At 40.1% G+C, this 14,709-nt stretch overlaps 1 protein-coding gene across 1 annotated transcript; it reads right to left on the reverse strand.

The window, feature by feature from the left end:
• Positions 1–479: 479 nt before the first annotated feature.
• On the reverse strand, positions 480–5,036 carry C12H2orf78 (chromosome 12 C2orf78 homolog). Its single transcript, XM_069541249.1, is given in 4 exon segments — positions 480–851; positions 854–1,239; positions 1,242–1,940; positions 4,967–5,036. Coding segments are annotated over 4 exon segments (1,527 nt in total).
• Between the last annotated feature and the right edge of the window lie 9,673 nt (positions 5,037–14,709).

Genomic DNA, 14,709 nt, shown 5'->3' on the forward strand with positions numbered 1-14,709 from the left:
AGAGTTTTTCTATTTCTCCTAGTGAACCTAGACTCACCTTCTGTCATCTTAAACTCTACTCAAATTTTGTTCTTTCACCCCTGACCACTGACCATGCTTTTTACTTCTTCCATTTCATCCCCACTCCTGCTTCCTTTCATAAATCCATAAATGTCTTTTGGCCTTCCTAGCCCTGGACAAACTTCCTTTCTCTTTCCTCAGTTTTTACCTATTTCCTTCATTCTCCCATCCAACTTTCAGTCCTCCCTTTCTCATGCAGAATTTGATTCCAACCCCATCAAAAAACAAAAATCACGCCACAATTAGCAGCATCTCAATATTCAAAAGTTTTATTACTCACCTATTAATTCTATTACATTTATTTATTCAGTTTTATTGTGTTAAAATATATCAAAATAAATAGAGATATTTGTACCTGTCTTATCTGTATATGGAAGAGCAGCTGGTCCCCAAGGTGGCACCAACACTCCTAGCAGCTCTTACTTTACATATCCGTAGTAGTCAGCAATTTCCATTTCTTTTTCCCTCTCAATGAAAAATTGCACTTTCCCCAAAGAGGTGTATTTGGCAGCATTCTCATGTTGTTGTTGAGCCCGTCTCTTCATGGCCTCCCGCTCTGGCCTCTGCTCGTGTTCGATGGGCTTTGACATTACTGGCTCAGGAACATTGGGTTCCTTCCATGGAACTGGTTGCTCGCTGAAGTCTTGGAGTAGAAATGGGGTTTGGAGCTTGGGTGGGGACTGGCGCTTAGTCACAGCAGGGGGAACAGGCTCCCGCTGGAGAGAAGTGCAAGATGAAGTTCCGTAGGGTGCAGGCCTAGGAGCAGCAGACTGAGGGACACTAGGCTGCGTATGGTCGGTCCAACCCGTTTGGGTTGGTTAGTCATAGTTGGCTGAGATGGTTTGGCAGGAACTGGCAAAGAGGCAGGAGCTGGCTGGGATGAACTCACTGCAGGAGGTTGAGCTGAGTTAGTAGAAGCAGGCTGGGCACAGTCAGCCAGAGCAGGCCAATGAGAGGACAGAGACTGTGGCCTCCGAGGAGCAGGTCGAGATTGAGGCTTGTCCCAGGCAGAAAACGGCAGAGGTATCAACTTGACCTTCCCAGGAGGCGGCAAATCATACTGGGATGGAGAGGAACACTCTTTTTCAGCACTGCTGTCTGGTTTCTGGGCTTCGACTTGAGTTTTCTCAGGACTCTTACCCTCAGGTGGGGTATGCCTCCATGGCTGGATAGCTGGGGGTGTTTAGGGTTGCTTGAATTTCCCAAGACCCGACAGGAAGAGAGCCCAGTTTTCTTATCATTCTTCTCCCCCAGTGCATGAAGAACCTTCACAGACCCCAGCCTGCACATGCCTAGGGAGGTTCGAGGCTTTTTAAAGCTCTCTTGGATAAGCTCAGTTTGCTGCTTCCTTCGCTTCGTCTGGGGAATTGTTGGCTTCTCTTCTGCCTTGACTTTGTTCCCTGACTGCTTTTTCTCATCAGCCTTCTTCCTTCCTCTGGTCCTTGAGGTGCTTTCCTGCCCGTGGCTCTGAGTATTGCTGATCTTTCTGGATGCAGCTTTCTGAGGTTTGCCTTTGGAATGCTTGGCCGTGGTCACAGGAGCGCTGTCCCTGACTGCAGCATGGCATAGAAGCACTTCTCCCCCTAGCAGGCACTCTGGATTCTTTGGCTGGATTTTGGCCTTGGGAGCACCACTGATAGGCTCAGAGGCTTTATGTTTGTTCTTCCTGGGTTGAGCAGAGGGAACCTTTGTGACACTTGGCTTTTCCTGCACCTGATTCACCTTAATGGCTCTGTTGTCTTTGGCTTTGATCATGTTGGGACTTTTGGATTGATCAAGATCTTTCAAAGAATTAAAGAGCTGGGGAAGGTGAATTTCCTCCGCCAGTGTAGTAATGTCTGCAAAACCACTGCTAGATTCCATCCCATTTTCAAGTGTCCCTAGGTCTGATATGAGAATTGCTACTACAGCTTTTTTTGATTTCTATTTGCATGGAATATCTTTTTCCATCCCCTCACTTTCAGTCTGTATGTGTCCCAAGGTCTGAAAGGGGTCACTTGTAGTCAGCATATATACAGGCCTTGTTTTTGTATCCATTCATCCAGTCTATGTCTTTGGGTGGAAGCATTTAATCCATTTACATTTGAGGTAATTATTGATAGGTATGTTCCTATTACCATTTTCTTAATTGTTTTGGGTTTGTTATTGTAGGTCTTTTCCTTCTCTTGTGTTTCCTTCCTAGAGAAGTTCCTTTAGCATTTGTTGTAAAGCTGGTTTGGTGGTGCTGAATTCTCTTAGCTTTTGCTTGTCTGTAAACATTTTAATTTTTCCATCGAATCTGAATGAGATCCTTGCTGGGTAGACTAATCTTGATTGTAGGTTTATCCCTTTCATCACTTTAAATATGTCCTGTCATTCCCTTCTGGCTTGCAGAGTTTCTGCTAAACCATCAGCTGTTAACCTTATGGGCATTCCCTTGTATATTATTTGTTGCTTTTCCCTTGCTGCTTTCAATATTTTTCCTTTGTATTTAATTTCCTTTGTATTTAATTAATATGTGCCTTGATGTGTTTCCCCTTGGATTTATCCTGTACAGGACTCTCTGTGCTTCCTGGACTTGATTGACCATTTCCTTTCTCATATTAGGTAAGTTTTCAACTATAATCTCTTCAAATATTTTCTCATACCTTTTCTCTTTCTCTTCTTCTTATGAGACCCCTATAAGTTAAATGTTGGTGCATTTAATGTTGTCCCAGAGGTCTCTGAGACTGTCCTCAATTCTTTTCATTCTTTTTTCTTTATTCTGCTCCATGGTACTTATTTCCACTATTTTATCTTGCAGGTCACTTATCTGTTCTTCTGCCTCAGTTATTCCACTATTGATCCCTTCTAGAGAATTTTAAATTTCATATATTGTGTTGTTCATCATTGTTTGTTTCATCTTTAGTTCTTCTAGGTCCTTGTTAAACATTTGTTGTATTTTCTCCATTCTATTTCCAAGATTTTGTAACATCTTTGCTCTCATTACTCTGAATTCTTTTTCAGGTAGACTGCCTATTTCCTCTTCATTTGTTTGGTCTGGTGGTTTTTACCTTGCTCCTTCATCTGCTGTGTGTTTCTCTGTCTTATTTTGCTTAACTTACTGTGTTTGGGGTCTCCTTTTCACAACCTGCAGGTTCATATTTCCCGTTGTTTTTGGTGTCTGCCTCAGTGGCTAAGGTTGGTTCAGTGGGTTGTGTAGGCTTCCTGGTGGAGGGGACTAGTGCCTGTGTTCTGGTGGATGAGGCTGGATCTTTTATTTCTTGTGGGCAGGACCACCTCCAGTGGTGTGTTTTGGGGTGTCTGTGAACTTATTATGATTTTAGGCAGCCTCTCTGCTAATGGGTGTGGTTGTGTTCCTGTCTTGCTAGTTGTTTGGCATGGGGTGTCCAGCACTGAAGCTTGCTGGTCATTGAGTGGAGCTGGGTCTTAGTGTTGAGATGGAGATATCTGGGGGATCTCTCACCAATTGATATTATGTGGGGCTGGGAGGTCTCTGGTGGTCCAATGTCTTGAATTCAGCTCTCCCACCTCAGAGGCTCAGGCCTGACACCCAGCCAGAGCACCAAGATCCTGTTAGCTACATGGCTGCTAGTGTTGGAGGGTCTCCCGCAGAGGTGGAGGGCAGCTGTGGCTCACCACAGGGGCAAGGACACTCGATAGTCTATTTTTATTTGTGAATTATTCCAAGAGGTTTTTTCATAAAATCCATACATGAAAGTAACCAAAAATTAAATGAAGTTCTCAGCAGTTCATTGTTTAACATTAAGGACACTAATACACTTGATAATTTCAGATAGTTTCAGAATATGATATCATATAATCTATTATTTGGTTTTGTATTATTTAATATTACATACATTTTTGATTCAAAAATAGTATCCTTTCCAAGTTATCCAGCCAAAACACTCTCAATGTTCATATTAAATTCCAATATTTTACTTTTTAACTCTTTTAAAGTTCTTAATCATTTTTTTCCATAAAATTAACACACTTCAAAATCATCACAATTTACTTGCAGCATTTTAGTTTTCCAATAATGAATATACATTTATATTTCACTGGACTTTTAAAATTTTAACGAGAAGAACACTTAAGGAGATTTTTCACTGCAAGTTATATCTAGCTTGACAATTTACTACTTGAAATAAAAATAACATATTTAGATATTAATATTTATAATATTCAGATATTGACGATAAATTCAAACGTTATTGTTGGTACCCCACCCAAATGCCATAAGCATTCATACTTCAAAAAGGGGCAACTGGAATTTTTCTAAACAAGAACCCTGTAACTCTCCCCGTGAAGGCCTTCTCTAATCACAGGAGTCCACTCAGCCAGTGCACAAGGCAGAGCAGACCAGAAGTACTGAGGTGTTAAGACACTCTCCTCACCCCCTAAAATCCCTCTATCAAAAATTGATGGGATTTGGTAGATAGATACCTCAGCTACTCATCTCTCTGTTGGGATAACTCTGAGGTAAGATCTACTCTATCCACCAGAGTTCTGCTACAGAATTGAGACCTAATTGTCTAGTAATAACAAGTTCAATAATATGCCTGCATTGGCTTCCTTCTTTTCCTTGTATCACTTCCCACTCACCCACTAGTGCTCCCAAATAAACAACTCAAGCCCACATCCTTTCCTCAAGGTCGGCTTCTAGGGAAACCCAACCTAAGACATATACAATCATGAAATCACACACACATTAGAAATGCCAGAAATGATATTAAAGTAGGATCTTTTATAAGCCATTAGCGTGAGGTTTACAAAGGTGGAAAATTTTAATCTGAAAAAATTTAAACCTGTATCAGTTGTCTAATGTTACAATAAGAAATCATCCCCAACTCAGTGACGTGAAACGATGATTCATTGTTTATCACAATTCTGTTCATTGGCTATGCAGTTTTTCCTCTCCTTTTACCTGGATGACTCATGCAGTTGCCTTCAGGAAGAGTCAGCTGGGCTTGAAGGTCCAAGTTGGCCTCACTCATGTATGCAAATCGAGCAATTGATGCTCGTTGTTGGCTGGAGTGACTTGATTTTCCTGCCTGTGGTCTCTCGTTGTCCAGTAGACTACATCCTTACATGGAAGTCCCAAGACAGCATTCCAAGAGAACAAAGACAGAAGTGACAAGGCCACTAGAAAGCTAGATTCTGGAACTAGCAAAAACCACTTCAACTACATTCTACTGGTAAAAGCAAGACACAAAGGTTAGCCTGAGTTGAGAGAGAAGGGTTATAGCCTTTATCTATTAATAAAAAGAGCTGGAAAATGTTATGCCTATGCTTCCAATCTACCAAAAATCCAACAGTCTTTGTAGCAGAAACCAGCTAGATATTCACTAATCCTACTTTCACTTTCCGGACATGAAACAGAACTGTATCTCCCAGCCTCCCTGTAGGTAGATTGCTGTGGAGCACAGGCTCCGGACGCACAGGCTCAGCGGCCGTGGCTCACGGGCCCAGCCACTCCGTGGCATGTGGGATCTTCCCAGACCGGGGCACGGACCCGTGTCCCCTGCATCGGCAGGCAGACTCTCAACCACTGCGCCACCAGGGAAGCCCAAATATCCTGACTAATAAAGACTTTTGAGGACCAAAAGAATGAATCTCAAATAATGAAATGTAGGACATGACAGAAGTCTGGTGATAAGAGATTTTTTTGTTGCTGTTTTTGTTGGAGATTAAGGAGAAAATTCCCCCTCATTTTATACCATGTTAGCAGTCTTCTCCCTACTTAGGACATCTATTAGTCCCTTGGGCTCCATTAGTCCCAAGGAAAATACAGATGACCAGACTTCCTATTGTGGCAGAGATTCAACTGCACAATATGTATTTCTGACAGTTCAATTTCACAATTAAACTACTACTATTCATAAAGAAGAGATGGCTGGTAGGAGCACATGCAAACATCTGGGGAGGTGAGCTTATGACTAGCTTAGAAAAACACTACCTTTGATGATAATGTCCAAAATTTACCTTCATGCACTCTCACACTCTCCTTATCTCTCATGTCACCTCTTAGATATATTCCTCTCTATTAGAACAACATTCATAGAGTTTCACTCTGAAAGACCTTGCCAACTCCTTTAGATGTTAGTTTTCCCTTTGGTTTGTAGCTGAAGTGACTTGGTCATATGATAAAGGATATCAAGTGGGTCACTAAGACATTTTTATCCACTTTCTAGAGCAAAAACTCCTCCAAATGTTTTAAAGATGCAAACCTGTGCCTTTTCATGTCTGGCAAGAAGAAAAATCTTCCCAGACCAGGATGATCTATCCAAGGTCTTTATTTTTCCAAATTCCTCTGTTTATGTGTTCTCAGATGACTAATGAGGCCAATCTGGAGCTGGCAGATTTTGCCACAATTTAGACAGATGGTTTCAGTATATGTGTGTAAAGAAAGTTGGAAATGTGAAAATAAAGATATGTTTTGTACCATTCTGAGTTTTTCTAAGAGAACAAAGATAAAATGACAGCAGCATGGAAAGGTTTCAGTGTTACTAAACCATACAATGTGATCCTCTTACCTTAGGAGCCTCTGGAATAACTACTGAGAATCACTACACTAACATATATATGGTTTCTTAGTCCAAACACTTGGGAAAATCTAAACATATGCTCTAGTCATTGCTTTAGAAAGCTTGTATAAGCAATATTAAGTGAACTGTTGCTGATAAAAATGTGACCTCACTCCAAACCTGAGCCCTTCCTAGAACTGAAGCAAAACAAAGTATTTCTGGGCAATTTGAAATATAAGCAGGGCTGCCCATTTTCAGGTCTTTGCATGGATGACACATTTCTAAACCTTCTACTTTAATCTAGTTATCCAAATTTTAGTGTAATCTCTCTTAGATGCGAAACCCTAGAAGCCTTCATAAGTTTCCAATTTATTGCACAGAGCCAGCAATATGAAGACACATTCATTTATTCATGCATTCATTCATTCTTTCATGTATTATCAACTAGTACTCACTGAATACTTTTTTTTTTTTTTTTTTTGCGGTACGTGGGCCTCTCACTGTTGCGGCCTCTCCCATTGCAGAGCACAGGCTCCGGACGCGCAGCAGCATTTTTTGCTGCTGATGGCTGTAATGGTAATAACAACAAGGAAGTAGTAGAATGGAGGAGAGAAAGAAGAAGAAACCAAGTATAATAAGCAGCCCTGAGACATTACTCAGAAATGTGTGACACATGAGTACCATTAATGGTAATTTGCTAAGCATTTAAGCTACTTGTGGTGGTGGAAGAGACAAGGGTTGTGTATGGATCTTGGATGCGGGCGTAAGGAATAGAACATCTACATGTGCTTACAAGGCCCTATGATGCAGGATAGAAATAAGACTTGGAAGAGAGGGGAACAAGGAACATTGTGGTCCATGGGGTGGCTAGCCATGCACTGTTACAGTGAAGCTCCAAGTGAGTTTCAGGTTCTAGTTTCTGACTTGGATATCCAGGTCATTATGAAGATATGTTTTTCAAGGTAGGAGAATAGAAAAAGTACTATTTAATATTTTTGTTAGCTAGATTTATAAATTTTAAGTGGCATAGATTATAAGAACTTCTATTTCTACACTAGCCCCAATCCCACCCACAGATTGTATGTGTTTGGGAGCCTCTTCATCAAAGAATCAAAAGCTTTTTCAGACCAGGCTCTGGTTTCTTTGGTAGTAATATTCCCTCATAATCTTTGTAGGCATTTGACCTATTTGTTTTCAGTTAGTTTCTGTATACGTAACCACAGCCAGAAGTTTCCCTCCCATCTCTCTTTCTCTCAATATAATTGTTTCTACCTTGAGATGATTTGAAACAGTGGGTTTAGGTGGGTAGTCAATACTGTTTATCTGATCTTTGACACTGGGTTATCTGCCAGTTTCTGAATAACATGTAATGATAGGGAAGTGTTAAAGGCTTGAGGCCCACCCCTGTAAAACTGGTTTCATCAGCACAACCCCTAATAACTAGCCCAACTTCAACTCTCTCTTATAGAACTTTGCTAAATGTAGCAAAAAGAAGCCAGCACACATCAACAGTGTAATTTTTCTGACAAATTTAGCTAGATAAAGACTCTGTTGACATATGGTCTGCCTTCCAAGGTATTGCAGTTGAGAATTTTATCAAACGTTTTACTAAAGCATAACACAGATCACCAGCTTTCTAGCTTACCGTGTGTGCCCCACTCCTTAAGACCAAATGCTAAGCTAAATGTCAGGACAGTGGCCCAATTTTAAGTATCGATTTCCATATTCATTGTAGAAAACAAACTCAATTACGTGAGACCCAAAATACAGTGCTTGAGCAAGAGTCAAGTTCATTTGTCTCTTACATAGCAGTCCAGTCCTTCAATCAGGCAGCTTTGACGTTTTCGACATGAAACTTTCAACTCTACGTCTAAAAGTGACCATTCCACTTCTCATCACCTCCCAAGTGACAGAAAGAAGGAAATGGGTAATGGCAGCATAGACACATTCATATTAATGATAAGCACAGAAATATATACTTTCTATGTTCATCAGATTGGACTGGACTTACATGGCCACACGGGGTCGCAAGGATAGTGGGAATATGTAGATGTTACTTGTGTAGCCATGTGTCTAGCTAAAACTGCAGTGTTCTATTACTAAAGAAGAAGACAGGGGCTTCCCTGGTGGCGCAGTGGTTGAGAGTCCGCCTGCCGATGCAGGGGACATGGGTTCATGCCCCAGTCTGGGAGGATCCCGCATACCGCGGAGCGGCTGGGCCCGTGGGCCATGGCCGCAGAGTCTGTGCGTCTGGAGCCTGTGCTCCTCAATTGGAGAGGCCACAGCAGTGAGAAGCCGGAGTACTGCAAAAAAAAAAAAAAAAATGAAGAAGAAGACAGATGTATAGTGATGGAGAATCAGCAGTCTCTATTACCATTACTCATTAGGTCAGAATAGGAGCCAAGAGAGGAAAAAGGAGTAAAAAAACTCACAGAGAGAAGCAATGCAAATGACTAGGTAGGAACGTTCTCCTGAGCTGATTTTTAGTTTGACACCCTGAACGAGCTGTCAGCTCGTTAGGAAGAGTTTCCTCTACACCAAGGCCTCCCTTTCGTCTTCCAAGAGGACACTTTCCCAAATTACAGAAAAGCCCGTCTGCCACTTGGAAGTTTCAATGATTAGACTCATTCTCCATTGTTCTGTTAGACACACGTACCACAAATAAAGAGGCTCTTCTGCGTCTGTGCAGTAGTAGCTCAGAAGAGCTCAGAGAAGGGCGAAAAACTCACGTAATCTGGAATACTTTTACAAAAGAAGTAGGACTTGAGGTGAATGCAAAGGAATAAAGAAGGACAGAAGGCTTCTGTGAGGATTGATCAGAGGAGCTATCCCTGCTGCTCAGACTTTGCAGGTCTGCACAAGCTTAGAGAGAATGACTCAGAGGCAGGTAAATCAGGACTGGTTTCTACAATAAAGTTCCCAGGTTGAACTTCACCAGGTTACTTAATCTCTCTGTTCCTCAGTTTTTTCATCTGTAAAATGTGAACAACATTACCTCATAGGGTTGTTTTGAAGATTTCAATGAAAGGATGCATTTAAAGTGCTAAGATAATGTGCCTTACACATGGTGTATGTTTAATATAAATGTTACCTAAAACCATGTATCTTGGTGCTTTTATTTAAAGCATAACAGATGGACAGAAAAAATAGTTTTATTCATAGTAATATTTTTCACTGCCTCTAACATTGTGACTGGAATGACACAGAAGTCATTCAATAAATAAGTGAATGAATTAGTAAATGAAAACATTTTGAAACCCATTAAAGTAAGCAACCTACACAAGGTTTCCCTGGCTTCTCAAGTTTCTTAGTTGTTCTTAAATAGTGGCTCAAAAATGAAGAATTTATGTTAAATATGTGAGCCAATATACATAATTCTATCTGAACAAAGAAAGTCAAAACTGCTTATTAATTTACAGTGAAGCCATAATATCAGTCTGGGAAAACCAAACATGCAGCAGCACTGAAATTTTCTAGAACACACACACAAAGAATCCTGAAGTTTCTTGAAAATGGAGCCATCTACAGGCCATATCAGTTTACCATCAAACAAAACTCATTCTTTGAATTAGTCATCACAGAACAGGAAGGCTTTTTTCTTTAATGTCTTACTATTCTTATTTTTATTTTTTTGTTATTCTCATTCTTCTTCTTCCAAATATATAGCTCCAGTTCCAAAGCATATCCAGAACACAACCAGTTTTTTCTACCTCCACCACCAGCTTGTGCCAACATCAATTCTCCTTGGATCTGTGCAGTAATCTAACTTATCTCCTGCTTCTGCCCTTGACCCACACAAGTCCATGCACAACAGAGTCACAGCATCCTTTCAAAGTAAATTAAGTTTCCATTACATTTAAAACTTAATGAATGTCTACCATAAGTTATACACAATTTCAAGTATTGGTGTTAAAGTGATAACAAAGACATTGTACCTGTTTTGTGAAGAAAACAGAAAAAATTATGGAAAAATCATTATATCCACTATAATAAAGGTAAGACCAGAATGAATGATGAAGAATTATACAACTAACTTCCTTAAAAATGACAGAGCATTTAAGCTGGTTCTTGAAGGACAAGCAGACTACTACCTTCCCAGTCAAATAATAAGAATGGTAGGAATAAGGCAATAGCTGTCATTTAGCTGGGATTGACTACTACCAGACACAGTGCAAAGTGCTTAGATGCATTACCTCACTTAATCCTTACAGCTACCCAAATAAGTAGACATGTTATCTCATTCTGCAAAGGCAAAAGCTGAGAGTTACCAGGTTAGGTAAATTTGCCTAGGTATACACAGTATTGGATCTGAGAGCTGAATCCAGCGTGTTATGGAAGCCTGCATTCTTAAGAACTAGGCAATACTCCCTCTATGAAAGGCAGAGACAGAGATCCTGGTGACAAAGCTACTGCAACAAAAAGAAGATTCTGAGTATCTATTCTGCAGCCCTTTCACTGACCAGAGTCCTAGAGCTTTAAGATGCCTGTGATTATTTAAATGAATGTCAATGCCAATGACATTGTCCTGCCAATTGCCAATGTCCTGCCAATCCCTGCCAAAAATATAAATTTTGACATTGCAACACACATACGCACAGAGAGATACACCTGCTGCATGAGACTCTGAAAGCAAGAGGCTATAACCAGAACATTAGCCCCATATGGGCAAGCACTCTGTGTTATCACTATGTGTCCCCAGTGTACCAACTTGGCATTTAGCGAATGTTAAACAAATGAACAGATGAACTGAGACTCTGACTGCATTTTAAATATCCAGTTACAAACTGAAAGGTAAGAAGTGCCATCGCAGGACAACAGATTGCACAACAGATTGTACATGGTGCCCAACAGTTGACAGCTTTTATTTTCAAGGATTTGAATATTAAATAGGCAATTGAGTAAGGATTTGAAATTGGCGAAATCGTTATAGATTAGGTAAGTCTTGTTCATTTTAAGTCTAATTTTATAAACATGCCTCTCACCAACTTCAGTCAGGGACATGCATAATAAATACATGTTTTGCTGATAATCATTCAGGTAGAGTTTTTCCACCGATAGAGCCAGTAGTAACCATAACAGGGGGCACAGCATAGTGACATCAGTGGACACTGAGTTCCTAAATGTTACGGTAAAAAAAACAAAGACCTTGAAAGGAGAAGAAATGGGACATCTCAGTGTTCACGAAGACAAGCCCACCAGTTTTAACTTATTCAGTTTCAAGTAACAGAAAGCTTTCTCAAACTGGCTGAAACAATGATTGCCTCTTGTAAGTGATATATTTAAGAGGTGTGCCCAACTTTAAGAATCACTGGACCCAACGCCTCAAAAAATATCATTAAGATATTGCTTGTCTCTCCAGCCTTGCTTCAGCATTCCTCTGTATTTGGCTGCATTCTCAGATAGGTTCCCATTTGGAGCTAGCAAAATGGGTTTCAAGCAGCTTCAAACTTATATTCTATTAACTTAGCGAGCCTGGTGAGTAAAGAAACCTCTTTTCCAATAATTCTAGCTCATTAGTCCGTGGATTTCCTCTTATGTCCCCACTTGTATCATTTGCCCATCCCTGAACCAATCACTGTGACCAAGATCATGAAGCCATTGCTCTGACTGGTCAGGATTGAGCCATGTACTTATGGCTGGAGTCCAAGGATAGGGTCAACTCTGCCCACATGATATAGACTGAGAGTTAAAGAGGACTAATTCTCTAAATACAACTTATCTAAATAAAACACAGAACAGTGGATGCTGGGTTTAAAAAAATACACAATAGAAAAAAGGATATGAATGGCAGAAGCTGAAAATATGGAAAAGCATGTTGAATGTGACCTGACTAGGACTGACTCCTGACTGAATCGGGGCGGGGGGTGGGTGGGTGGGAAGAGGTGGGAATGGAAGAGAAAAGGTTACCCTAAGCCTGTTAGACCACAAACAGTCATTAAGCATTACATTAAGGAGTTTGACCAAGTTGTAATTTGATGGCAATGCTGTGAAAGGAAATCATTCATCATTTGGTTGTGGGTGACTGAATGAATGCATATATGTGCATGAAAAAAGAAACGAAAGAATAAACAAATGTGGAACAATTTTTTTGTTTGTTTGTTTTTACTGTACTTTATTAAGTAGCTTCTTCTTGAACATAGACAATTACCATCTTGATACAGTTTTTTTTCCTAATCAGTAGCTTTTTTTTAAACATCTTTACTGGAGTGTAATTGCTTTACAATGGTGTGTTTGTTTCTGCTGTATAACAAAGTGAATCAGCTATATGTATACATATATCCCCATATCCACTCCCTCTTGTGTCTCCCTCTCACCCTCCCTATCCAACCCCTCTAGGTGGTCACAAAGCACAGGGCTGATCTCCCTGTGCTATGAGGTTACTTCCCACTAGCTATCTATTTTACATTTGATAGTATATATAAGTCCATGCCACTCTCTCACTTCATTCCAGCTTACCATTCCCCCTCCCTGTGTCCTCAAGTCCATTCTCTACATCTGCATCTTTATTCCTGTCCTGCCCCTAGGTTCTTCAGAACCATTTTTTTTTTTTTAGATTCCATATATACGTGTTAGGATACGGTATTTATTTTTCTCTTTCTGGCTTACTTCGCTCTGTATGACAGTCTCCAGGTTGATCCACCTCATTACAAATAACTCAATTTCGTTTCTTTTTATGGGTAATATTCCATTGTATATATGTGCCACATCTTCTTTATCCATTCATCAGTCGATGGACACTTAGGTTGCTTCCATATCCTGGCTCTTGGAAACAGAGCTGCAATGAACATTGTGGTACATGACTCTTTTTGAATTATGGTTTTCTCAGGGTACGTGCCCAGTAGTGGGATTGCTAAGTCATATGGTAGTTCTCTTTTTAGACTTTTAAGGAACCTCCATACTGTTCTCCATAGTGACTGTATCAATTTACATTCCCACCAACAGTGCAAGAGGGTTCCCTTTTCTCCACACCCTCTCCAGCATTTACTGTTCGTAGATTTTTTTATGATGGCCATTCTGACTGGTATGCGGTGATACCTCATTGTAGTTTTGATTTGCATTTCTCTAATGATTAGTGACGTTGAGCATCCTTTCATGTGTTTGCTGGCCATCTGTATATCTTCTTTGAAGAAATGTCTATTTAGGTCTGCCCATTTTGGGATTGTGTTGTTTTTTGGTTTTTTTTTGATATTGAGTTGCATGAGCTGCTTGAAAATTTTGGAGATTAATCCTTTATCAGTTGCTTCATTTGCAAATATTTTCTCCCATTCTGAGGGTTGTCTTTTGGTCTTGTTTATGGTTTCCTTTGCTGTGCAAAGCTTTGAAGTTTCATTAGGTCCCATTTGTTTATTTTTGTTTTTATTTCCCTTTCTCCAGGAGGTGGGTCAAAAAGGATCTTGCTGTGATTTATGTCCAAGAGTCTTCTTGCTATGTTCTCCTCTAAAAGTTTTATACTGTCTGGACTTACATTTAGGTCTTTAATCCATTTTGAGTTTATTTTTGTGTACGGTGCTAGGTAGTGTTCCAACTTCACTCTTACATGTAGCTGTCCAGTTTTCCCAGCACCACTTATTGAAGAGGCTGTCTTTTCTCCACTGTATATTCTTGCCTCCTTTATCAAAAATAAAGTGACCATATGTGTGTGAGTTTATCTTTGGGCTTTCTATCCTGTTCCATTGATCTATCTTTCTGTTTTTTGTGCCAGTACCATACTGTCTTGATTACTGTAGCTTTGCAGTATTGTCTGATGTAAGGGAGCCTGATTCCTCCAGCTTCATTTTTCTTTATCAAGATAGCTTTGGCTATTTGGGGTCTTTTGTGTTTCCATACAAATCTGAAATTTTTGCTCTAGTTCTGTGAAAAATGCCGCTGGTAGTTTGACAGGGATTGCACTAAATCTGTAGATTTCTTTGGCTAGTATAGTCGTTTCCACAATGTTGATTCTTCCAATCTGAGAGTATGGTATATCTCTCCATCTGTTTGTATCATCTTTAATTTCCTTCATCAGTGTCTTATAGCTTTCTGCATACAGGTCTTTTGTCTCCTTAGGTAGGTTTATTCCTAGGTATTTTATTCTTTTTGTTGCAATGGTAATGGGAGTGTTTCCTTAATTTCACTTTCATATTTTTCATCATTAGTGTACAGG

Source organism: Delphinus delphis, chromosome 12, assembly GCF_949987515.2.
Source record: "Delphinus delphis chromosome 12, mDelDel1.2, whole genome shotgun sequence".
In the NCBI taxonomy this organism is placed as follows: Eukaryota; Metazoa; Chordata; class Mammalia; order Artiodactyla; family Delphinidae; genus Delphinus; species Delphinus delphis.